General features: G+C 41.3%; 1 protein-coding gene across 8 annotated transcripts; it reads right to left on the bottom strand.

Moving 5' to 3' along the window:
- Window positions 1-1,917: 1,917 nt before the first annotated feature.
- als2b (alsin Rho guanine nucleotide exchange factor ALS2 b) lies at window positions 1,918-23,540 on the bottom strand. Of its 8 annotated transcripts, none has more exons than XM_047355577.1 (35): window positions 23,404-23,540; window positions 22,993-23,060; window positions 22,516-22,661; window positions 21,101-22,047; window positions 19,059-19,353; window positions 17,910-18,084; window positions 17,528-17,624; window positions 17,239-17,316; window positions 16,924-17,145; window positions 14,651-14,822; window positions 14,378-14,567; window positions 14,230-14,295; window positions 13,978-14,140; window positions 13,315-13,446; window positions 13,109-13,237; window positions 12,978-13,001; window positions 9,400-9,470; window positions 8,878-8,944; window positions 8,608-8,798; window positions 8,468-8,533; window positions 8,266-8,364; window positions 6,273-6,437; window positions 6,084-6,195; window positions 5,923-6,000; window positions 5,699-5,832; window positions 5,457-5,621; window positions 5,256-5,373; window positions 4,748-4,905; window positions 4,545-4,661; window positions 4,285-4,461; window positions 4,136-4,193; window positions 3,998-4,059; window positions 3,766-3,915; window positions 3,368-3,464; window positions 1,918-3,283 (listed from the first exon to the last, which is right to left on the bottom strand). In XM_047355577.1, exons 2-35 carry the CDS (start codon window positions 23,013-23,015, stop codon window positions 3,245-3,247), a joined length of 4,983 nt encoding a protein of 1,660 aa, XP_047211533.1. In that variant the 5' UTR covers window positions 23,016-23,060; window positions 23,404-23,540; the 3' UTR covers window positions 1,918-3,244. The 8 variants fall into 8 exon arrangements, 7 of the variants coding, with proteins under 7 accessions (XP_047211533.1, XP_047211530.1, XP_047211529.1 ...); XM_047355574.1 differs by having other exon boundaries at window positions 5,705-5,832; window positions 19,014-19,353; XM_047355573.1 differs by having other exon boundaries at window positions 19,014-19,353.
- Window positions 23,541-25,073: the final 1,533 nt, after the last annotated feature.

Genomic DNA, 25,073 nt, shown 5'->3' on the forward strand with positions numbered 1-25,073 from the left:
CCAAAGTGTGCCAAGAAAATATCCCCCACACCATTACAACACCACCACCAGCCTGAACTGTTGATACAAGGCAGGATGGATCCATGCTTTCGTGTTGTTGACACCAAATTCTGATCCTACCATCCGAATGTCGCAGCAGAAATCGAGACTCATCAGACCAGGCAACGTTTTTCCAATCTTCTATTGTGCAGTTTTGGTGAGCCTGTGCGAATTGTTGCCTCAGTTTCCTGTTCTTAGCTGACAGGAGTGGCACCCGGTATGGTCTTCTGCTGCTGTAGCCCATCCGCCTCAAGGTTCGACGTGTTGTGCGTTCAGAGATGCTCTTCTGCATGCCTTGGTTGTAACGAGTGGTTCTTTGAGTTACTGTTGCCTTTCTATCAGCTCAAACCAGTCTGGCCATTCTCCTCTGACCTCTGGCATCAACAAGGCATTTGCGTCCACAGAACTGCCGCTCACTGGATATTTTCTCTTTTTTGGACCATTCTCTGTAAACCCTAGTGATGGTAGTGCGTGAAAATCCCAGTAGATCAGCAGTTTCTGAAATACTCAGACCTGCCTGTCTGGCACCAACAACCATGCCACGTTCAAAGTCACTTAAATCACCTTTCTTCCCCATTCCTATGCTTGGTTTGAACTGCAGCAGATCGTCTTGACCGGTGAGTATATATAGATATATATAAATAAAACTTACATGCAGTGTAACAATTTTTGATAGAGTATGAATTTACAGAATATCAACTGCTTGAAGATTTTATGAGGATTCAGTACTGTGCAGATGTCTTTAGTTATTCGTCATCTCTTTGTATTTTGCTTTCAAATATTTATACTTTCTTGTGACCTTTGGAAGTTAAACAATAGAAATCTGCAATTGTTTTATTTGGATTTTAGCTTCTTTTTAATTTCTTCTCCGTTTACACCCATCTGATCATGACCAAAGTTTAAGGAGTGCTACAGGGCTCCCTCCTTGGACTATTTAGCTGTAATTCCCACCTAGAGCCAGAGTATGCCGTCAATGCTGCTCCACAATGAAAGCAGCTAACTGAGTTTTTTCAGGAACAAAATAGATTGATGACTGGAAAGAATCATATGCAAATACAAGGATTGTGTAATTATTGCTTTATCAGATGATGTGAAAAAGTATTTGCCCCTTATTTTAACATTTAAGTGTTTCAGGTCATCAAATTCCAATATTAGACAAAGATAACCTTAGAAAAGACAAAATGCATTTTCACATAAAGATTTAATTTGATAAATATCCAAACCAACCTGGGACTATGTGAAAAGGTAATCGCCCTCTAAATCTAAGTGGTTGACCCTCCTTTGGCAGCGGTAATGGGGAATGTGTCTTTGTGATTTTCACTACAGCGTAATACAGAAGAAGACTCTCCAGAGTATTTCGGATTATTGTGCTGGTGCATAAACCAAGTACACTTAAACCCAAGGTAAAGAACTGATAACTGGATATTCTCCTTCAGGATTTTCTGGTAGAGACCAGAATTCATGTTTTTTTGGGGTCAGCAGTGCTATTTACCCAAGAACCTCCCATGGATGCCATTTTTGCCAAGTCACTTTTTTATTTCTGAATGAAAAACACATACCTTAACGGAGTCAAGTGAAGCTTGTGCTTTAGATGCTGTTCTGCATTCCTTCATGACCTCTTGGATGAGTCGACTATGTGCTCTTGAAGTAACTTGGCCACTCCTGGGAGGGTTATCAGTGTTCAGTCTTTTCTGTCTACTGATAATGGCTCTGACTGTGGTTTGCTGGAATCCCACAACCTTAGAAAAGGCTTCGTAACCGTTTCCAGACTAAAGATGTCACTGACTTTGTTTCCAATCTGTTCTTCAATTTCTTTAGATCAAGGCATGATGTGTTGCTTTTTCACATCTTTTATTAAACTTGAAGTTGTCAGACAAGTTCTAATAAAGAGATTTATTGAATCTACAGAAATGATCAAATTTATTTAAGAGTGACGAAAAAGAAATACACTGAATATATCTGTAATGGGGCAGATTTTCTTTCAAAGCAAAAAACGCTGACTTTACAGTTATCTTCTTGTTTTTACAAACAAAAGCATGAGGTACAGTCAGTTTGGCAGCCAGTCGTCATATGCAGTTTCAATTTGAGTAAATAATCGTTGTAGATACAGACAACCGTTGGAATGACTTAAATAAATTACATTAAAATATGATCTTCTAAAAGGTTTCTGCAAGGTTTTACAGCTTCACCTCGTGGGGGATTTTTATTTGTCCAAAGTGCCGTCCTTAATAGACGTAAATCATGAGTAACAATGAGAAAGGTCAGTATTAACAGACAAAGCAGAGATTCAAACTACATCTGCAGCACTGACCCCACTGTCTGAATGACACATTACTTCATACATCTTTCAGGAATTACCAACTAACAAAATTCATATTTTATACCCACTGGTTATTAAGATTAAAACGGTTTCGATTTTTACAGTGTTAGGAGCTTAAAGTCCTGTGCATCTGTTCCGGTAATATTCAATCATCTATGATATTTAGGCTCAGATTGTCAAGAAAAAACAAACAGAAAGACACAGACAAACCCCCAAAACTGTTCACAATATGGTACCAGTCCAGGTTTCAATGAGCGAAAGAACCCTACATTTTTTTAGGTTGTCAAAGCAGTTAAGATTTATATTTTTTCCACATCCTCATTTATTAGATTCAGTTTTTGCATAAATTAATCTTCTACCCTTAAAATGGTTCATCTGCAAGCTGCAAGATCATTGATATCATGCTTAGAAATAGTTTCTGCGAGATCTGGACAGATGTCTTACAGCATGCGGACGGTTCTGTTTCTGTACTAACCTCCTGGTGATTGCACCAGAGGGCGCTACAGTGTGGTGCATTACAGAGTTGATGACACTAAGTGTAAACCATAGCAGCTTCTATGTAGGCATCAGGAAAGAAGCTTAGATCCCATCTCCTTGCTTGCAACTCCAACGTCTTTTTCCCTTCAACACAACCAACACAGTTGGTGATATAAAACTTCTTAATATTTCCTGACTCCACCTGGATCAGGATAGAAAGAGTAGCTCATCGTTTAAGATGTGCCCCTTCTTGATCAGAGGTGAAAGGTCAACACCGATGAGGGGATCCTTTTCTACATGCCAGCAGCTGAAGGAGCTGCTGGGATCCTCTGCTTCCTGAGCAGTCATACTGACTCTGTGAACATCTGCTGCAGGGATGGAGGAGGAGATCCAGGTGGAGACTCTGCTTTATGTGATCTTCTCGTGCTGGATCTGGTAGTAGCAGGCCTGCAGGTTTAAAGGACATGAATGCATGGCCTGAATATGGGCGTAAAACCACAGCAAAGCTGAGAGTGTATGATTGAGCGTTACCTTAAGGGTAGTGAACATGATTCCGTGCTCTCCGTGCTGCACACACGGATCCATCAAGTCTTCAATGAGGCTGACCTCTGAACCCAGGTTTCGGATTCTAAAGAGAAAACATGAGACAGTTTTATTTTATTTTAAGAATAATGAGAAAGGATCACAAACTGCTAAAACATAAATTAATTCTCAATGGATCAAATCAGCTGCCTTATGTTTTTATTAGGTTACAGTCCTGTGCACAAGTTTTGAGTCATTTGTTTACATTTTGTTTCCAGGTTGGTGGATGGATGGATGGATGGTTAATCTCTCATGATATCAATTTGGTGTCAATAAACAGTCCCTTCATCTGATGCGTGCACTCTTTTATTAAACAACTCTTCTGGTTCGTCCGGACTACCACTCACCGGGCACGCAGCACAACATAGAGGAATACGGGGAAGAGCTCATCCATGGACCACAGGAAGTCCTGCTTCAGCAGCGACTGCACCTTCTGTGTGATTTCCTCAAAGGTGAGCTGGATCACCTGCAGCTTGTCTGAAGGGGTGAATGTTGTACTGCGAATACACAAAAAACAAGAACACTTACTGATCTGTACTCATATTTACCCTATATGTGAAATGTAGGGCTGAGTTGTACCTGATCTGCTGCAGAGTTTCCACTGCAGAGGCAAAACAGGCATCTTTAGTGCTTGAGATGACCTACAGAGCACCATTGTTAAAGGAGGCTTTACATTTATTAGCTAGATCGCTAAATGTAAAAAGTTTAACAAATTACCGGCTGCTTCTCCCCTGGAGCAGGCAGTGGGGTTGGGATAGAAACAGGCCAAAACTTTCTGCAACAGGACAAGAAAAAGCAAATAAAGTTAGGAGGCCCAATTAACTCCCATGAAGTTATTTGTGTTTAGGTACAGAGCGTGGCTTTACTGCTGGACACCCAGGAAGGCAAGCAGGGCGAGGTCAGGCTGCTTGTTGAGGCGCAGGACACACTCCCAGTACATGTCATCCTCCTTCTCCTTCTCCAGAGCGTAGAGGGTGAAGAGAGGTGGGTAGAGGCGAGGCAGCAGGACGGGCAGCAGCAGAGCCGAGCTGCTCACCACACGGCTGTAATAGAAAAACACAACAAAAGAAAGTTCATCCTGATCTGTTCCAACTGTGAGAGCAGCAGGATGCAGCTTTGTTCATACCCTGGTTTGGGTGACTCTGCACGGGTGTCAGTAGAGGCCTCCTGCTTACTGTCTGGAGGACTTTCTGTTGGCTCAGGTATAAGACCACCCTCCTCTGGCAAGTCAGGGAAGAGAAACCTTCGGAGAATTTAACACAAATAGGCCAAAAGATTACATTTACTCAACAGCAGTACCATTTTTGTTGAAAATGTTCCTGGTTGTACCTCACAATCTGGAAGATGCGGCCGAGGTAAGACTTTATCTCGTCAACTGCCTGAGGCAGCAGCCGACGGTTTGCTCCGACACCAACATAGGTCATCCTATATACTGCCACCAGGGTCTCCACCAGCCGGCCCAGTGGATGGAGGGGGGTGTCACACGCCTTAAACGGGGCAGAGGATACTCGTTTAGCACAACCTATGCTAAAGTCAAACAAATTTACAATTAAGAAAAAATTAAATCAAACAGCATTTAATGTTGAGTTTGCAAAATATACTGATATAACTAAATAAAACCCATACCAATCTGAATAAAACGGGACTAAGGACACATCCTTGAGGGACACCATGATGAACAGGAGCTATTCTACACTCTTTTCAATGGTTATGATTATGTCAAGCAATTTTGTAGTTAAAAAAAGACTTGATAAATTCATAAATACTAACTCAGACATCTATACCTAAATGCAGCAATAATTTATTTTGTCATTTAAAAAAAGCCTGATGAACTCACATTAATTAGGTATAGTCGGATGCTGTGATATCTCTCTATTGTGATAGGCCCTTCATGCTGGGGGATGACCTCCAGACTCTCTAGAGCTTTACTGTGACTCCGAGACAATATTTCTGGACTGAGAAACAAACATCAGGAATATAATATCCTTTTTAGTAACTTCTGAGTATTGTGAAACGGTAAATTTTCAGTTTTGCGAACCTGTCTTGAATCTGCTGCCTGTTGGAGGTCAGGGCCACAGCAATATTCTCCCAGGCCTTCCAGTGTTCCCCCTGACCTGGTGCCTCGCAGCCCAGCTGACTCCAACACTCCTTGAACACTGCCTGCCACTTTTCCTCCGCTCTCACCCTCAGACGGCCCAGCTTCCTGCAACATCCCAAAAATACATGTAAACCACAGCAAGGCAATTAATCTAAAAGGGTTTTCAAAAAACATGAGCTTACACTGACCGGTTCTTGTCCTTTTCAGCGTCAAACAGGTTTGGCTTGAAGTAGGAGCCTGTCACTTTGAGACCAGCCCCCCACTCACCACTAAAGGAGCCCTCTAGGTAGTCACCATTTGGCATGGTGAGTATGCCCTTGGTCAGAAAGAGATAAAGCTATTAATCTCCAAAGAGGGCTCATTTTACCACCAATGGTTCACTAAGGTCAGTTTATATTTAGAGCACCTTTCCACTGAGGGTCCATTCATCGGAGAACTCCCCCTCGTAGGTTGTGTCGTCCTCAGACACAAGGATTCCCGTACCCTCAAAGATAGAAACCCCCCCACGGGTTTAATTCCATTGTCGCATTTTTTTGTTTTTAAATCTAGTTCGTTAGAAATTCTTACCATCATCTTGTTGTCTTTAAAGACTCCTTCATAGTACAGACCAAACTGGGTGACAACTACACCCATGCCCTGCCGTTGGTGGTCTTGCCACATTCCCATGTACTTCTCCCCTCTGCACAGAAAACAGGAACATCTCGTAAGACCATCTTCTGTCAAAATACGTTACAGAAATAATGTCAGAAAAGTTACTTTGTGATATCATCAAAGACTCCGTAGCCTGTTTTCTTGTCTTGTTGCCACTGTCCGATGAAGACACTGGGAGAGGAGGTGTTGTGCTTTCCACTGCGCACCATCCCATGACCTTGTCGCATGCCATCCTGGAAGGAGCCGTCGTAAACTTCGCCGCTTGCATACCTACAGCCAGACAGAGGAGGTTTAGGCTCTTAGACAGCTTAGCGATCACTAGGAAATTGGTAACTGGTAGTTTCTCTCTTCCAGCATAAAGAGAGGCGACTGTGGCTCAGTAGGAAGAGTAGTCGTCTCGCAATCAGAAGGTTGTGGGTTCGATTCCAGCTTCCTCCTGCCATATGTCGATGTGCCCCTGGGCAAGGCACTTAACCTCAAGTTGCCTACCGATCTGCGTATCGGTGTATGAATGTGTGAGCGTTAGTGAGTGCGATTGGGTGAATGTGGCTCTAGCTTTGAGCGGTCTGTATGACTGGAAAAGCGCTATATAAGTTCAGTCCATTTACCATATAATGATTTGTTCAGCAGCAGTAGTTGTTGGCTTGACCAACAATCAGAACCATGGTAAAGCCCAAGGAATTTGGTAGAGATCCAACGTGGTGAATTGTACATTTTAACAAGCTTGTAAAATATTTCGGAGGCATTTCTACACAACTGCAGATTTCAAGATCCTCAGGTCTAACAACTGCATGGAGGTAAAAACATATTCAGACGTGTCCCCACTTTTAAAAAAGTCTCGAAAAGGACACAAAATTACATTGCCATGGACTTGGAGGATACCAACCAAGAAACAGGCCCCTGCTCCAAAATTGCTAAACATATCCACACTGGTTTAGGAATGAATAAATACAAAATTAGGCTTTTAGAATGGACACAACTTCCACTAGGACAGTTTCTGATGAACATATAAGGTCGCATCCTGCAGTCTGTGCATCAAAGCATAAGGACCTTCAAAAAGAGCCAAACCGTATTATTGTGTGTTAAAAACGTATTAAAGAAAATATTTTAAAACATAAGACACGAGGAACCATATTACATGGTTCCACCGTGAGGGTGAAGTAAAACATCTCATCTCACCTGCTGCGCCGGAGACAACTGAGCAATCCAAGTCACAGCTAAAGACAAAAGTTATTCCAACTGTTTCCTTGAAGGATCTGGAACCATCAAGTTGTTGGGAATCTGGTGGTACTGATTTTTTAAAAATGTATTTTGTAGTTAAAATTTTTCTTGTCCGAGGTATTTATTCTCTGTTTTATTCTTGCTTGTGATATGATTGTGTGTGAATGGGTCGTTATTTATGGGGGGGGGGGAGGTCTATTAAATCAATAATCGACTTACAATCGTATACGTCTTCTGCATCATAATTGAATCGATGTGGGAAGTAACTAAAAATTCCCACCCCTTACCACAATCCTATTGAAAATTTGTGAATTCTGATTAAAAGCCCAGTCTGTGCCAGGAAACCAGCTAATTTAAACAAAACATACAAATGTTGTTTAGAAAAGTGATCATATATCTAGCCAGACTTATCCCAGAGCTTTTTTAAGGCTGCAACGCGTGTCAAGGTATAACTTCTTGACTAAATATCAGAAATCAGGGAGGGTCCATGCATCTATTTGAACCTATTTGAACAATTCTGACCCTGTTTGGATTCAAGAAAATTCTCAGTAGGTCTTCATTCAACATCTTCAAAATATTTGCAGGTTTTTGGTGCACAATCATTCCTACATTGGAAAAAGAACAATTGAAAACAAAATTCATTAAAGGGTGACATAGATATGATGAGTAGATTGAAAATTACAAATTTCTGTATACCAGATTTGAATGTTTTCTGCTGCCCCCATGAGGCCAAGACAAATTGTGCATAGGAGGTAAAAGTGCTAGAAATTTTTTTTTAATTTTTGGAACAATAATCTGAATTTATAGTGCTCAGGTAAAACAAAAACAAAAAACTGTTTTACACTTTTATCATCATAACAGTTTTAGTCCGACTTACCGGTACGTCCCAAAGCCATGCATCTTCCCTTCTTTCCAATAACCTTGATAGAAATCATCTTTGTTCAGCGTCTTATTGGGGGCAACAAACTCCCCAAAGCTACAAAAAAACATGCAAACATGTTAAAAAAAATAAGGAAAACAAGCTGAAGTCTTTCTACCTTATTATTCAGATACATTCAGAGCTGATTTTTGTGGCTCACCCATCCTCCAGCCCGTTCTGGAATGATCCGGTGTAAATCCTGCCATCAGGCCATTTTAAAATACCTCTGAAATTAAAAGCCACAAATTACAGAAATCCGATGGTTTAAAATGCTTTCCTTAGATCAAAATAGTGGCTAACCTGCCGTGAGGCTTGCCAGCCAGCCAATAGCCCTCATACGTCGCATCCTTCAGCCGTACGTCTTTATAGAATGTGTACGAAGCAGTCCTGGAGATCGGAGGCTCGGACTTTGACCCTGAGCTGCCAGTGTCCTGCCTTACCCCGCTCAGAGCTTGATCCACGGCCTGGTTGATGGCGCGGAGCCACTTAGACTGACAATCAGAAGAAAACAAACCTCGTAAAAGGAAAAGCATTGTTTATGGAGAGTGTCGAATCTGTTTGTAGACTCACCTTCTCAGCAGAAGACGAGGCCAGCAGGGTTAAGGTCTCCTCAGGCGTGACCACCTTCAAACCGTGTCTACACACAGAAACAGATTCTGGAATTAGCCACAACAGGCCTAACCTAGTCAGCATGTCTCAGTGGACACATATTTCATTTTAAAGCATTTATTTGACAATACTGAACCCATGACAATAACATTTACACATTTCTTAACCTTTGACGAACCACTGTTACTGTACAATTATTTTTACCTTTTCATTCCTCCCAGTGGGCGCTGTTAAGGCCCCAAAAAGCTGATGAAACATTTTGTGATTCTGAACTGGTACTTTGTTATTAGGCACACTGAGTGAACTTTGTGTTGACATTTGCAATCTCGCACCATTTGCAAACGCTGACTGCTTTAGAACTAAACTGTAGAGATGTGGCTCAAAAAGAGAAAACGGGTATTTGAAAGAAATGGTGTCAAAAATATTTAATTAATAAGTTTGGACATTGTGTCAACTTTACTGTTTCTTTCTTTAACAACTTACAGCCCAGAATCATCCTCTGGTGACGGCTCCACCCACAGCGTGGCCAGCGCGAAGATGTGATGGGTGGAGAACTGGAGGCAGGAGGAGATAGAGCAGAAAAGTCTCAGTTTCTAAAAAGTGTTTTCTATAAACGAATCTCACAGAGACTAATGTGAAACAGCTTCAAGCTCTGCCACAGTTAACAATTAAAGAAAAAAGACAAAATTCTTCGTGCTGAAATTTCTTTACATTACGATCTTAGCTTTTCTGAGTCACTTTGAAACATATTAAGGTTTCAAGCCAGAAATGTCTTTATGTTAAGATGCCTTAGAGGCGGAACATATCCATCCTTTATACTATAAGTACCGTATGAGCAATATTATGTACATTTTCTGTTTTCAAACTTTTAGTTTTTAGTCCCAATCATACTTTAGAGGGCTTCAACAATCAGCTCTATTTTTGTGTTCAAATTCAAATGTTTGTAAGTTTAAAGATTGTTGAAAATCTATTTAAAAACCAACCATTTAAAATGTCTAATTGTAAAAACCATTATCATTTAGATTCAAAAATAGAGTGGCACGTTTCTACTAAGAATTCTCAATTGCATTTTTTGGGCTAATTCGTTTCATGTTTTTGTCTGACTAAAGCTCCTAATACAACAAGCACCGGAGCAACCACTGCTACTATCCAGGGATGTTATTGCACAACATGTCAAAAAAAAATGTTTACTATATCGGACTGAATCGGCATACTGATGAACTTCACTGTGGAATTTTCAAATTAAAAGCATGACGATGCAACTCTAAAAACTCAAAAAAAAAAAAAAAAACTATGTAAGTAAAAAAAGATTCATGTGAGATCTTTAGAGGTGTGTGCCACTCATGGTTCAAGAACGTTTCCAACTAAATTAACTGTATGGCTGCTGTATAACTGTGGGCAAGGCCTTTTTGTACGAGGCATAAAAAAAAAGTGGGAATCTCCATAGCAACCATTGACTTGCCACTTTGGATTTGTACTAAAATTTGGAAATCCAGTAGAGTTAAATGAAACATCTCCAGCACTGCCTACTGGTTTTAACTAGGACTTTATAGCAAACATAATCTTAAAGGAATAATGTAGATATAACTTTTTTTTTTTTACAACCATATACATCTCTTAAAGGCTTTAAAAAAGAAAGTTGATGAATAGTTTTACATTTTTCATCCTATTTTAATCTAACCAAGAGCTGTTCACTGTAAATGTAAAGATATTGAAGATTTCCCATGAATAAAATAAAACAAAAACTTTTGGATCGGTGATTCTAAAAACAATGTCTCAACACAACACAGTTTACATTTAAAGGGCAATGACTGCTGCATGTCCAAGCAGGTTTCACATAATATGTGCAGGACAACCACAGGACAAACTAAACAGCTGAAACGAGGATGGAAATACAGACATGACAGAACTGAGACAAAAGAATGACAAACAGGAAACTGCTTTGGAGAAGGCGACAAAAACCTGTTGGTGTTTTTATCACTAGAAACCAACAGTCTGAACCAAGGCTTTGCCAGGAAATAAAAGCTTTTACCACCTTTTCTTGCATATAGGTTGATTATCATTGATGGCAATGTGGCTGAATTAATGAAGGAAAAAATAGATTGAACTGTTAAATTGAGCCTTGGTTGTGGAGACTTTATCTTCCCATGCAGCATCCTGGAGGTGGAGAGCAGGCAGAGGGGTGGATGTCAGGATAGGGCTGAGTATCACTCAAAATGTTCAGGCAATGATGTGCCTGCATTCAGATTATCTTTGTCCTATTGGTTGTGTTTGGAACCATAAATAGATTTAGAAGATTGGCCTGGCTGAACATGTTAGCATACTACTACTACTACTACTACTAATGTTTAACTGAAAAATTCAGAATTAGTAGCAGGAATTACTACAACATGATCATTTTGTAAAACTGCATCCACATGTGGTGTTAAATAAACAGCTTGACAAACTTACAAGTCTGAATATTAATATACAACATATTGTATTCTTAGTGTAGCTTATTCTGCCTTAGAATGGATTAGTTTAACATACCTTCGTTTATCTCAACTAAATGAACATTAGTTTAGCAAAGCTTGGCTTAGCTTTGCTTATCAAAGTATATCTTAATTATTTCTAAGCTTAACCTACCGTATCTTAATTTATACTTGGTTAGTTTATCGCATTTTAATTCAACTTAATTTAAAATGAGTTCTGATCATTGTATTTTAAGTTAGTTAAGCATATTTTATCCAATGTTAGTTTAGATTAGCACATCTCATTTAAAGTTGGTTTACTTTTAGCGTACCAAGTCACAAGTTAGTTTAGTGCATTCTATCTCGTTAATTTAGATTAATGTATTTTATCAAGTTAGTTTAGATAAGCATTTCTTAAGTTACTTTAGCAATCTTATTTTACATTGCATTGGTTTAGTTTAGCCTAACTTAAGTTAGTTTGGTGCATCTAAAAAATGTAAAATGTCTTTAGAATTTAGTTTTCTGCATCTTACCTTAAGTTAGTTTAGTTTACTGTATCTTCTTACCTTAGTTAACTTATTTTAGCTGAAGTTAGCTAAACCTACCTAATCTTAAGCGTAGAGTATTTTAGATGAACTTAGATACCTTATCTTACAACTTAAGTTATTTAGGTTTAGTGCATTTAGGTATAGCTTAGTTATCTTATATTATTTTAGTGTGGCATACATTAAATTACGGTATCTTGGTTTACTGTACCTAACTTTAGGTTAGTTTAGCGTAAGTTAGCATACCCCGTTTCTTATTTGAAGTTGGTTTAATTTATTGTATCTTACCTTACATTAATTTATTCTAGGTTATCTTAGCCTAAATGTAGTTAACATTTCTTTGTTACCTTAACTTAGTTTGTTTTAGCGTATCTTACTTTAGGTTTGTTCAGTTTAGCATTCCTCTGACTGTGGTTTAATTTACCGTATCTTAGCAAAATTTTGCTGGATTTGATTCCTGTTTAGGGGATATTATGTTTGGATACCTTTTATTTTTTCTAAGCCCTAGATGACTGGTTTTCATTTGATAGAAAACAGGATAGTGCTACAGATCAGGATCAGTTTGAAAGATTACAAGACAGTCCGTCTCATTTGGAGAAAGCTAGAAAGTAATTAGGAGACCTATGAGTAGACATTTGATTGCCATTGAACGTCTGTCTAAAAGACGTGTCATCGTGGGCAACAGAATTAACCTTTAAGTTGGATGCAATGTTAAGGAAGTTGTTTTTATTTAACCTGACTGAATAAGGTTCCTGAAGCCTGGGATCATCCAGCTATAGTATAGTACACATAGATGTATAAATTTCCAGGTGGTACATAGTGGGATTTAGTTAAACCCAAAAAAGAAATATGTTAGAGGTGGACTTATAACTTAGTCCACTGTACTGGACTGAGTTATAACTTGAGAAGTTTGGAAAGTTGTTGTTAAATAAAGCTGATGAGACAAAGCCCTAAACTCCTTAAACAAAGACAGACAAGGAGAAAAAGGAAGAGCAGGATGAAGAGGATTGGTTAGGGACGGATTAGAAATAACTGAGCTGAAATCTTCTGCTGGCTGCGTACTTACAAGGTTTTTACAAGGCGCCACACCCTGACAGCACAGAGGCAAGCACACACAAACTCTTGAAACACACCAGAGAGAAAAAAAGCAGAATAGCCAAAGATGTGACACAGCAAGAATATGTGTGTGGAGCTGACCTGTGCGTGCACCAGGGAGTCGTTGAAGAGTATGAACCAATTTACGGAAAACCTGCCGGCATTCTGCACCGTCAGGGATTTGTTGCTGCTCTCGTAGATCAGTCGGCGGTGAGGCTTCCTCAAGGAATCCTGACCACAGGCAAAGCTCACATTCAGCCTCCTGTGACACCATGAGACACCCAAGAAGACGAAAACAACAGACGTACCGTCATTTTCCCTGGAAAGCTCTTCCAGAAGTGGAAGGTGTACTCAGCCTCTTTTCTTTTTCTCTTCAGCTGCAAGGTCCAAGCTTCAAACCTGGAACAGCTGTCCTGCAGCTTCTGGTAGTCGCTGGAGCTCTGAAACAACACCAAAAAAAAACCTATGAAGGGGATTTGTTTCAGTTTAACATAAAATCATCCAACCATTCTACACTGAACCTAAAGGAAGCACTGCTGCCTCTGAACAGCTTGACATGATCATAAAACATTACTTGACAAAAACTGCACCCATCGTTCTTTTTACAGAAAACGCTCAAAGCTGCTCCGAAGCAACTGAGCAAATGTACTCGACATTCTAGATGTCTACCACGATGTTTGTTACGGCACCAAGTAGGAAAACACACTCCTGACTGACAGTGGGCTCATTAGCAATGGGTTTGTACATTTTTACAACCTCTTTCCTCATGTCTGTATCTCTACATTGTTTTCGCTTGCACTAGGTGGAAGAACAACATCTACGCTCATTTCGGTCAACTTTGTGGACTAGGTGAAATCGTTTCCATCATAGTTCACCACACACGGCTTTGTTCTGGCAGGTAGGGATCATCAACTTCTAAATTAAGTTGATTCCAGCATTTGAAAAAATGAATTGCTTGCTACTCTGCGTACCACTTCAAAGCAGGTGGCAAGTTTGAGCAGCAGCCGACCATATTCATGTAGGTGTTGGGTTGGAAGGTAGAAGAGCGCCACCAGGAGGTCAGCAGTGGCGGGGTTTTCCTCACTGCACTCCGACAGCCTCTGCAGTAGCTCGGGACTTTTCCCAAAGATGTCCCTTGGAAAAATCCGCACGTCGTATTGTAAAAATCAATGTTTTCAGGTTAAAAGTAACAGTTATGTTTTCATCTGTAATTGTGTACTCACAAGGACGGTTTTGTCAGAGCATGGAAACCACCCATCACATAGAAGCTGCCCACAGCTGAGCAGTAACTTTAAAAGAACAGAAGAGTTATTAAACAGAAGGTTTGGTGTGAGCAAAAAACAAAGGAACGAGCGATTTCTGGATGCGTACTCATTGTACAAGTCTAGGAAGATGCCGGCGTGCTCCAGGATGAGAAGGCTCTTCACATCACGGCCGCGTCGCACATTGCCGGTGAGACTGACGGAGTGCTGCCCTGTCAGATGATCAAGCAGGCTGAATCTGCCTGCCAGCGTCTGCAGTAAATCGGTGGCCACCGGCCCAAGCACTGAAGTCAGGGACTCTGACAAAGGGGTCACAGAGTGGGTTTGAGCCAAGAACTTTCAGTTTAGACGCACAAAGCTGTAAATACCAGTTTGTTCTCACCTAGCTCCAGCAGGGGGCGTATAACATGTGACTTAACTTCGCAGAGCTTGCAGTAGAACTTCCTCTCCGCTGATGCCAACTCGTGGAGGCTGGCAATGAAGCCCATTATGTTCCGGTCGGAGAGCGCCACACACCTGCGACCGCCTGCGACTACACTGCTCACATAGCCGAACTGAAACATGGAAGACCAACCGAACAAAAGGTAAAATGATGAAATTCTAAATAAAAAATGTCTACGATCCATGTCTAAAATAGGATAAAAAAACAATTATAGTCTAAATTCTTTTTACATCACAATACCCTGCAGTTTGTGACTAGAAACTATAAAGAGTTGCACTGACTATAAAAAGGTAAACAATTAATGAAACAAAGTTCATTTTACTGAATAATCTGATGCCATCTGCTTACCCTGTCCACCCAGATCCCTCATTCAACATTTCTATGTGGGCCCCATATGGGCTATGTTTGAGCTGCTTGGATGGGTGCTAATTGAAAATAAGCTTAAATTGGGCTTCTTATATAAAGCCCGCATGGAATAATAGAAACCATATGACCGAACTAAGGTGGACCAATTAATTTACCCAGTAAAACCTTTTAAGTTGGGTCCACATTAGAACTCACCACAATAGATGGTGGAACCATGAAGAGTTTTCCTGCTTGGGCCTCACCAAGTGTCCAGTGTTATTCAGGAGAAAAATGTTAGCAATTAAGATGGGGCCCCTGGAGTGAGCTCACTTATTATTCAGATAATATTATTCAGAAGATCAGTAGTACTTGTACAGCATCTAGAGAGGAGTTAAGGATGAGAACCAAAAGACTTTTGTGTAGATTTTCCAGATGGGGCCCACATTACAAATTTTATTAATATGACACTTTTCATAGATAAATTGACAAATTCAGTGATGTAATATATTAATAATAATAATAATAATTCAGTTTTAGCCCTGCATTAAAACCATGTGAATCTTAGTGAATTAAACCTGAGTACATTTTTAACAGCTCATTTTTTAAATTCCTTTCCCAGCTATATAGGAATTTAATTATCATTCAGTGTTAACAGCACAGGCCTGTCTGTTCTATTGATCCTTAAATGTTGTCGTTAAAGTTGTTAAGATTGAATAAATAGACTAAGAAAGTCTGTTGGGAGATTTATACATGAATTTTCATTGCTTAGTTTAAAAAGGTTCTTTATCCTTATGATTTACCATTAAAAGACATTTTCATTTATTTAGTTGTGTGAACTTTGTTAGAAGTGGTTCGAATACTTTTTACATTTATCTCTGAAGTACTTTTATGAACTATTAACAGAATTGCCATCTTGTCTTAGAGTTGCATTTGGGTGGTTGCTATGCAGGCTGAGCAGGAACTTGTGTGTGGAGGAGTTTGGGAAGCAGTCTGTTCGCACCCCAGCCGATCTTAATGTCCTTGAATGCCAGATGTGGACGTGTGTGCTGTATCAGCATCTGGACAAGAACCAGTTTTATTCAGTAGGACTTTTATTTGTGAAACTGTGTGTAGCCAGACCCACGATGCTGTAACATGAGTGGGTTTTTTTCCCCTTTCTTTAATAAAAGGCTGTGACACAGGGCAGCTCCTCTGAGAGAATGAACTGTCTCTCCCTGGTCAGCCAAAGATAACTTTGACTCGCTTGTGTCTTCATTCATACGTTCTCTAAGTTTATCAGTGTGTCTAACTCTAACAAAGTCCGACCTTTAACATCTTTGTATAGGCTAAATTAACAATCGCCCTTTCAAGCCTTATTTTGGTCCATGCAATAGCCTTTACAATACTAGATCAAATCTAAAAGATGGAATATTGGTACATTTGACCTTTTTTCTATCTGGTTAATTCCAGCAGAAAACAAAATCAAATTTCAAACACTAGGGGAACACCACGACCACAGTTAAACAGGGTGGCGGCGGCATCATGCTGTGGGGGTATTTTTCTTCAGAACCAGCTGGGGTTTTGGTTGGAGTGGATAAAAATAAGAAACAGTTGCCAATACCACTCAGTTTCACTTAAAACCTTAGGTGTCTGAAGGAAAACTTGAAATCTTGACAGAAAACCTGTCCCCTCCTAACAGATTCGTTTGTTTTTAAGCTGAAGTGTACAGGTTGTGAGTCATTAAAGTGGGAAAAGGTTTAGAAATTATTATTTTATCATATAACAAAAACCTGGAATTATACAGGGGTCTTAACAATTCTTAGATCCATTGTCAGGAAAAAACAGCAGCTTCTGCGCAGCTGAAAATGAGACCGAAACAAACTCCTTACGTTCATGCAGAAAGGAAGCAGGACAGCCTGCTGGGTGTAGCCTCCTGCCCGCTCCTCTTCATCCTCCTCCTCCTTCTCCTCTTCCATTACTCCTCCCTCCTCGCCTTCCTTCACCTGCTGCCCGCTGTAGTAAATGATGGGCTGGATGCAGTCTCCGTCAGCCAGCAGGAGAGTGTGTCTCTCTCCAGCGCTAGCATCCCACACCCGGATCCCCTCCGACAGCTAGAAGCGGAATGAAATAAAAGAAACCCTAAGATGACATCAAGAATAAATTTGAAAACTTTAAATGGATGGATCCCTGGTTGGTATGGAGACCTTTGCGAGACGTGGAACGGAGCTGGGTGTCTCCATGTGTCCGAGTTGACCGGAGAGGTTACTGCCCCATGAATACACCTAAAGAGGATAGACAAAAACACAATATTTTAAGTATTTAAGTCCCGGACTTAAAGCGGCTGAATTCGAATGTAAATGGCACACACAAAACTTCAACAATCATGAATTATTGTGTTAGCCTATCACATAAAGTCCAATTAAAATAGCAAAGCTTCAATCCAGACAAATAAAAAACAGCCCTAAAGGTAAATGTTAAATGAGACAGGCGGACCTGAGACTGAGCCGTCACAGCGATTGAATGATGAGCGCCGGCTGCCACACGGATCACCTTCTTCTTGTTCAGGCTCTTGATGCAGAGCGGCTGCAGTCTGCAAATATGTACCACACAAACACCGCAGTCTTCAGCAACATGCAACACAATCACAGCAAGTCGAAGTTATAAAATTACATTTAAAAAAATAAAAATAACCAGCTGCTAAAATAGCTAAACAGCTCAAATTTGATTAAATCATTCCAGTCTGTTTAAAGGAAAGTAAACACCTCCTAACTCTCACGCAGGTAGTGAAGGGGTGATAGTTTGGGCTTGTTTTGTAGCCACAACATTTAGTTGGCACGTTGCCACTTTATATGAGCCTTCAATCGGTCGGTCCTACCTTGCCAGGTTGTCTCCATGTCCAAGCTCCCCGTGCTCGCCGTGTCCCCAGCTCCACACTTCCGTCTGCAAGGTGGGGAACACTTCCTGGTCCTCGGGGGCGACCCCTCCCATCGGGGTGAGGGCGAAGGCCCGCGTTTTGGAGCGTCCCATTTTCCTCAACAGCCTCGGCGACACTGCAGGCACACAGACGGAGAGGAGAAATCCCCTGAATTTCTAATCCAGGATGTTTTGGTTGGAAAATGTCAGGGAATTCTGACGAGCCTTGAACAAGCTGATCCAAAGAGAGGAGTTAAATGAAAATGAACTCATGTTTGCACATAGACAAAAACAAATGGTTGCATTTAATAAGCTGGGTTAATTCAAGGAAACATGCAACTCAGAGGCTGGGTATAAATAAAGAGAAGCATGGTGGTGTTTGTCCTGCTCTACCTGATGTTTTTACAGACTTACTGTTTGCATTACATTATTTTTAACTTTCTTGTGAGTGGACTGCATGTAGGTAGCCTGGAGCAAGGATTAGGAGAGTCACTCCAACAATCAGTTATAATGGTCATGAAATAGGAATCATGACTGACATAACAAGATCTCGTATAGAAGCTGCTAAAATTAAGCTTCCTTTGTACGTTGGCTGGACTCAGACTTAAAGAGAAGGCGAGTAGAGCTGGACAGATGGTTAAAAACATGAATGGATGGACAGATCTATTTAATTTTGTTAAGTTAAATGAATGTTCGTTGAGACAGAAACCACAGATGTTCTTAGTTCCAGTTCCCTTTAGAAACCAGTTTGGGACGCTTTCTTTAACCATTTAGACTCTTTCACTTCTTCTTTACATACCCAGGAACTGTTTGGATGTGTGCTGTAGAGGGTTTACAGATCAGCAGATATGGCATGTCAGCTGTTGACTGGGACATTTCTGTAAACAGTTCAGAGGTTGAACTTTAACCTCTCTGTGGTAACCGTTGAAAACAAACATTTCTAAAGACAAACAGCAGCTTTCAGGACAATTGACAAGTCAATAAAAGCAAATAAAGATTGTTCTCAGCCAAAAACAGGCATGGATGAAAAGAATGCATCCCCTGTACATGCGCAAGTTGTACTTACGCAGCAGGCCATACGAGGAGGATAAGAGGTGAACAGCGTATCTACCCTGAGAGAGGAGTCCCGGCAGCGAGAGGCGGCGCCGCAGACCCTCCGCCTCCTCCTCATGGATGTCCCCTGTGCTGGAGCTCTTCTTAGCCTGGACCGACTCCTCCCTGCGGACCCTCTCGGCCGTGTTGTCGGCCGCCCCGCCGAGCACCTCCAGCCGCGACGGCAGGTAGAAGTTCATCATCCTTTTCAGGGACAGGGCCTCGTAGGTGGAGGCGACGCGCTCGCCCACCGCTGAGGCGCAGGAGGACACCAGGCTGTTGAGGGCAGAGGAGCCGCGTCCTGACGATGACGGCTGGCGGGAAAACATAGAGCAAGAGAAGAATTCAGTAAACATGTGAATCAAGATATGTTGTAGAAAAGCTTGATGCTTGCAGGTGAGAAAGATGCAGAACAGTGAGGACCCCACGTTAATATTTTTTTATTTCTTTACTTGTTCACTAAATTGTTTGTTTTATTTGTGGTCTTTTGCCTCCTGTTTTTATCTCCAGGAAAGTGATTTGTGTGGCCCTTGTTGTGTATGAAAAGATGCAATAAATCAAAACTTACTGGTTGAATTTTCCCACTTCAAGACTCAAATGTTCCACATTGTAGAATTTGATTTCGATGCATTTTTAGCATAAAAAATATAAACATTTTCTCTAAAGCTGAAACAGATTTTTGACAGTGGTCAAACATCATTGGACGTTAGCTGAAAACAGCAAAACGTAGAGAAAAAAATAAAAGCCCAGAATTAGATGGTTCTCCCATCTGACTGTGTAAAGTGGTTCAGTCTGTGGTTTAACCTGAAACATGAAGATCAACGTTTGACCAAAAGCTGGGTTTTTTTCTCCCAATTATTTAAATAATATTTAGTTCTTGACTAAACTAGTTGGTTTTTAGGATCTGTCGTGGGTTTTCTTTTTTAAGCATGGTTGTTACTCACTCTCAAGCAGGATTTATAAACACCAGCTGGTCGTACTAAATGAGCAGATGTTTATAAACTCAGCTTTTAACAGCATGTATGACTACAGCCAACAGAGGTTGGAGTTTTCAGGGGATTAAAACACTGAAACCTCCCCTGTAGATGTGGGAAGCCAGAGGTTTTAAACCAAACCCTGACCTGAAAACACAAACACTGACCAATCCATTCACTGCTTCACCAAAAGCTATTCACACCCCTTGAAATTGTTCCACCAACAACTTTAATGTATTTCAATGGTAGGAAAAACGAAAATGGCTTTTATAATTTTTACAAATGTAAATGTGAAAAGTGTGGCATGGATTTCTATTCAAGGGTCCTTTATTCTAATATAACAAAATAAAATCCATCCTTTAGAAGTCGCCCAGTTATTAGAGTCCACCTATGTGGAATTTAATGTCAGTATTAACACAGCTGTTCTTTGAAGGCCTCAGAGGTTTGCAAGAAAACATGGTTGGTGGTGGCAGCATCATGATGTGGGGATGCTTTTCTTCAACAGTGACAGTGACGCTGCTCAAAGTTGAAGGTGGAAGGTAGACATACAAGCTAATCCTGTGGATATGTAAAACATGTGAGACAAAACAGGGGGCCTCAACATACAACCAGAGATAAAACGGAAGCATTTAGATCAACACATATTTGTTTCTTAGAGAGGCCCAGTCAAAGTCCAGAGCTGAAACCAACTGAGAATCCTTGCCAAGACTTGAAAATTGCTGGTCACAGATGCTGCCCATCCAGTCTGATCTTGAGCTGCTTTGCAAAGTAAAATGGGCAAAACTATGTGTCTCCACATGTGCAAACCTGGCAGAGACATACCCAACAAACTCAACAGTGCTTCTACAAAATACTAACTAAACATAAATGCACACCATGAGACCTCACAATAACGCACTCTCAATGAAATACATTTAGGTTTGTGGTTGTAATGTGAATACTCACAGATAATAATACTGCTAAAGTAAAGGAAACTAGTGAGCAGCATCAACCGAGGATTTCAAGTGAAAGTCCAGTTAAAACAAATCAGCAAGTCCGCATGAAGCGGGAAGAGATTTCCTTCTATATAACAGATCTGGATGCTCACCTGCAGGGCGTGCAGACCTCCTGCAGCCATCTTGGCTTCCGCCTGGGATGTATCCGACAGCTTCCTCAGGTACTCCTTCACCTCCTGCTCGTCAGGATAAGGGGAGCTTTTAACAACTGAGGAAGCAGCAGCTTTAGGAGGAACTGGGTTGTCAGAGTCAGGGGGTGGTTGCACTCCGTTAGTAAGGCGTGCTTTTTGTGAGTCCTGGGGGCCAGAGACAGGATCTAGGGTGGGATCAGAGGTGGGAGCTGCTGGGGTTGAAGTGGAGCTGCTGTGGGAGGGCAGGATGGGTTCAGATGGGGATGTTTTCAAGGTTTGGGTGGGTGCGGTTTCCTCTTTCGCCTCCACTCCCATTGGGCAGTAGTGGCTGTCGGAGATGATGACGTGGTCCTCCTTGTCTGTCATGGTGTAAAGCAGCTGGTTACATTGGTTACATTTGTCCACAGGCGGCCGCTGGACACCCTCAGGACCCAGGCAGCGCACCAGAGCCAGGCTGTGTGAGGCCCCGCAGGCCACCTGCAGCACGTACCTGCCAGCCAGCTGCTCCACCTTCTGAGGTTTCCACACGGGGAAGACGGTTGCGTTCAGGCCCAGCTGGCACCCACTGCCCCACGCCCACACCTCCCTCTGCACTGACAGCGCCAAGCTGTGCTTCTCCCCGCAGGCTAGCTCCAGGACCGGTACCGTCTGGGCGCCGCCAGTGTCCGGAAGGGCCACCGGTGTCGGGTTGGGCACACAGCTAAGGCCCGACAGGCCACACTGGCCTGCTCCATTGTCCCCCCACATGTGGACACTGCCATCCTCTGTCACCGCTCCACTGTGGAAGCTCCCGGCTGCAACAGCGACCACCCGCTGCCCGCTGAGTGCGTTCTCCAGGGTTGGCTTTGTCGTCTGTAACACCTGAGTCTGTTTCCAGGGCAACTCCCCAAAACTATACACCTGTCCTCCTGAACACAGACAAACCAGAAGAAACTTATTTAATATGAAGACAAATTAATGTCGACCAGCATTTCATTCCCATTAAATAGGTATAGTCAAAATAAAACTAGATTTTGAGCCACTAACTTTTCCTCCCAGTCAACCAGAATCTTCAAACAAGGTTCTTGCACAGAGTAGAAACAGGATTCCTCAACGTTGATCTGCTCCTATTACATTATAGATCATTGTCCTGTTCAGCAACCCAATAACAACCCATAATCTGTTTTCCAGCAGAGCCACTAGATTTTTATTTAATATCTCCTAATATTTGAAAGAGTTCATGATCACATGGACTCCAACGTGGCTTCCTGGTTCCACTGCATCACACAATTGATGGATAGAATTTTTATCTTACTGATTGATTTGTGTTTAAAGTTAGCTTTCGAGTGTGTCTCTGCCTTTGAAATGCCAAGAAAAACTCAAGACTACAGTCTCACCTTCCACCAGCAGAACTCCATGCTGCGCTCCAAGGGCGACCTGAAGCACCGGGCGCGGGAGGAGCAGCCTCTCTGGGACCATGCTGTAGGAATAGCCCCTCCAGCAGTGGAGGAGACCCCGCTCCCCTCCGTCGTCATCGCCAGAGCTGGGGAAAAACACATCGATGTCAGTGAAAAAGGAAACCTAATGATCACGGCCACTTTTAAAGATCAAAATAAAAGTAAATAATGCTTCTGTAAAGTGGTTAAAAGAGAAATATTTTAAAATCAGGGAATGTGGAGGGCTGGTGAGGCAGCAGCTTCTCAGCAATCCCACAGCTTTCACCCAAACAACAGTTGTTTTATGGCTCAAAGCAGAAGTGAGAAGGGAGCTCCATCCGCAGGCGATGTCACATGGTGATCACATCCATCCAGGCTGCCTGCAGGATTATATCAGCCCCAATCCTGGGGAGGCGGTGGGCTTTAAGTGGACCCTACCTCTTCCTCTGGGGTTCCATCATTGAGTGGGCTTTATTTCTCCATCGGGACGGCTTCAGGTTTCACCCCTGAATAACAAGCCAAGCATGATCAGTCAGCTTTATAACTCCTAAGAAACCTCATAATGATTTTAACCAATCAGAAACCATCCAACTGAGCCAACTGGTTCAGATGTGAAAACGAAAGAACGTCATTTCATCTCTTCTCTGAAAATAAAATCATCTACCTTTTCAATAAAACACGTTTAATCCGTTATCTGCAGCAGAGTGATCATGAATGAAATCAGAATAAAGCCTCAGGTAGGTGTTTGCTAATCTTTGCTGGCTGACATCAGCTAATCTGGCAGCTAGCTACAAAAACTAACCCAAACCTTAAACGTAACCAGGCTAAAACAAGCCTGCTCTTTCTTACCAGCTGGTTGTTCTGGCCGCTTCTCTAGCTGTTAGTTTAACCCAGAAGGTAACTCTTCCTTTAGTGCAGCTGTTAGCAGAGAAAAGCCGCTGCTTGTTGTTCTCCTGTTGACAGAGCGGCTAGCTGCAGAGATGGTCTATAAACAAGATGAGCTGCTCGACGATCAAATGGGAGACATTAGAAAGCCTGTCTTAAAGTGACAGTACGTCTATTCCAGAGCTCGGATTTGGGACATATGGGAAAATTAAGTATCCAACTTCTCAAAATTGCCATCTAATGAATCACGGTGCCGTAAAATAAGCTTTTCTTTAAAATTAAAATGTGGCATCACCTTACCACTGACAATGGCCTGTAAAAGAAAATTAAAATAAAAAGACAGTTACATTTTAAGTAATTTTTTCCTTCCATCACTGTGTGGTTGGGCTCATCTGGAAAGCAGGAGAGTTTCTTCCCCCAGGCTGTCTTTCTGATGAACACTTAACAGTCAGTTCCCAGATCAATATCATGTATATTGGCACAAATTCAACCACGTCTTTCTCTTTTGTAAAAACACTGCATATAATCTGTCTATCTATCTATCTATCTATCTATCTATCTGGAGATATATGAAAAATAAGCTCAGAATATAGGTTTGACTTTTGCAAATCACACATTTTGACATTTTTTGCAAAAAGTGCAAAAATGTTCCTAGTAAACAAAAAACAATATTTTAGCATAAAGAGAGTGTCAGCTCTCTTTTGAGCTTCACACCTCAGCCATATTTTACAGTAGACATACCAATCTAAGTTTCAATGAGGCTCTGTGTAGACGTTATACATTAAAACATGTTGTTTAATTGAGACACTCGTTCAACCAGTGTTTAATTCTTGTGCTTCTGTCAGCCTGTACGATAAAAAGAGTGGTGCTTTGGGCTCCCCAGAATATACAGGAATCATCATTAGCCCCCTAAAAAGCTTCTTCTTTTGTTTTTGCTGTTTAATATTTGTAGAACAAACATGTTATTTCTGAGTCTTTCGTCCATGAAATTAAAGTTTTTCTGCTAACTGCATTTATAAAGAAGTCCAAAGAAGATAAAAGCATTATTATTATTGCATTTTTCACCAACAATGTTATGCCCAAAGAGGTAATGGTGGATAATTTGGCATGTTTTAGCATGAAAAATAGTGTCTCCTTACATAATTACAAAGGAAATGGCAAATGGAAGTCAAGAGTTTACAACAAATTGTTAAAGAAAATGGATGCGGTATTTGCTGTGGACTAAACCTCTCCAAGTCATACAGTCACGTTTACAGTCTTGCTGATCAATACAGGTAATGTTTTTTAAACACATCAGAGTGAGACCTCGTTTTTAACATTGTTTTTCCTGCTCTGTACAACTGTAGTTCACATGGAATGAGAGCTGGTGGTTAGGGATGCAAATCTAAAGACGAACACATGGGGAAATGTTGGTGCTATGCTGGCGTAATGTTTCTCTCTACATGAGGATGTGTGCAAATAGGTCTGATGTTAATACATTTAATGACACAAACCTTTAATCTCCTCATTGTTACCAGCCAGCCGTGATCCTTCCGCCACATTTGAAGAATGGAGATTTAATCAAATTGAGTGATGAAACAGTCCAGTTTCGTCTACAGTAGACAGTTCAGGAACCGGAAACATTACAAGAACAT

Source organism: Girardinichthys multiradiatus, chromosome 24 (assembly GCF_021462225.1).
Source record: "Girardinichthys multiradiatus isolate DD_20200921_A chromosome 24, DD_fGirMul_XY1, whole genome shotgun sequence".
Lineage (NCBI taxonomy): Eukaryota > Metazoa > Chordata > Actinopteri > Cyprinodontiformes > Goodeidae > Girardinichthys > Girardinichthys multiradiatus.

What these genes read in the sequence shown, in the direction of transcription:
- als2b (XM_047355573.1), bottom strand. Translation starts at nt 23,015, where the DNA reads ATGATGGAACCCCAGAGGAAGAG. An exon ending in GTCTTTGATGATATCACAAA is followed by an intron (nt 6,196 to 6,272) that starts GTAACTTTTCTG and finishes TTTTCTGTGCAG; the next exon opens with AGGGGAGAAGTACATGGGAA. An exon ending in TTAAAGACAACAAGATGATG is followed by an intron (nt 6,001 to 6,083) that starts GTAAGAATTTCT and finishes TCTATCTTTGAG; the next exon opens with GGTACGGGAATCCTTGTGTC.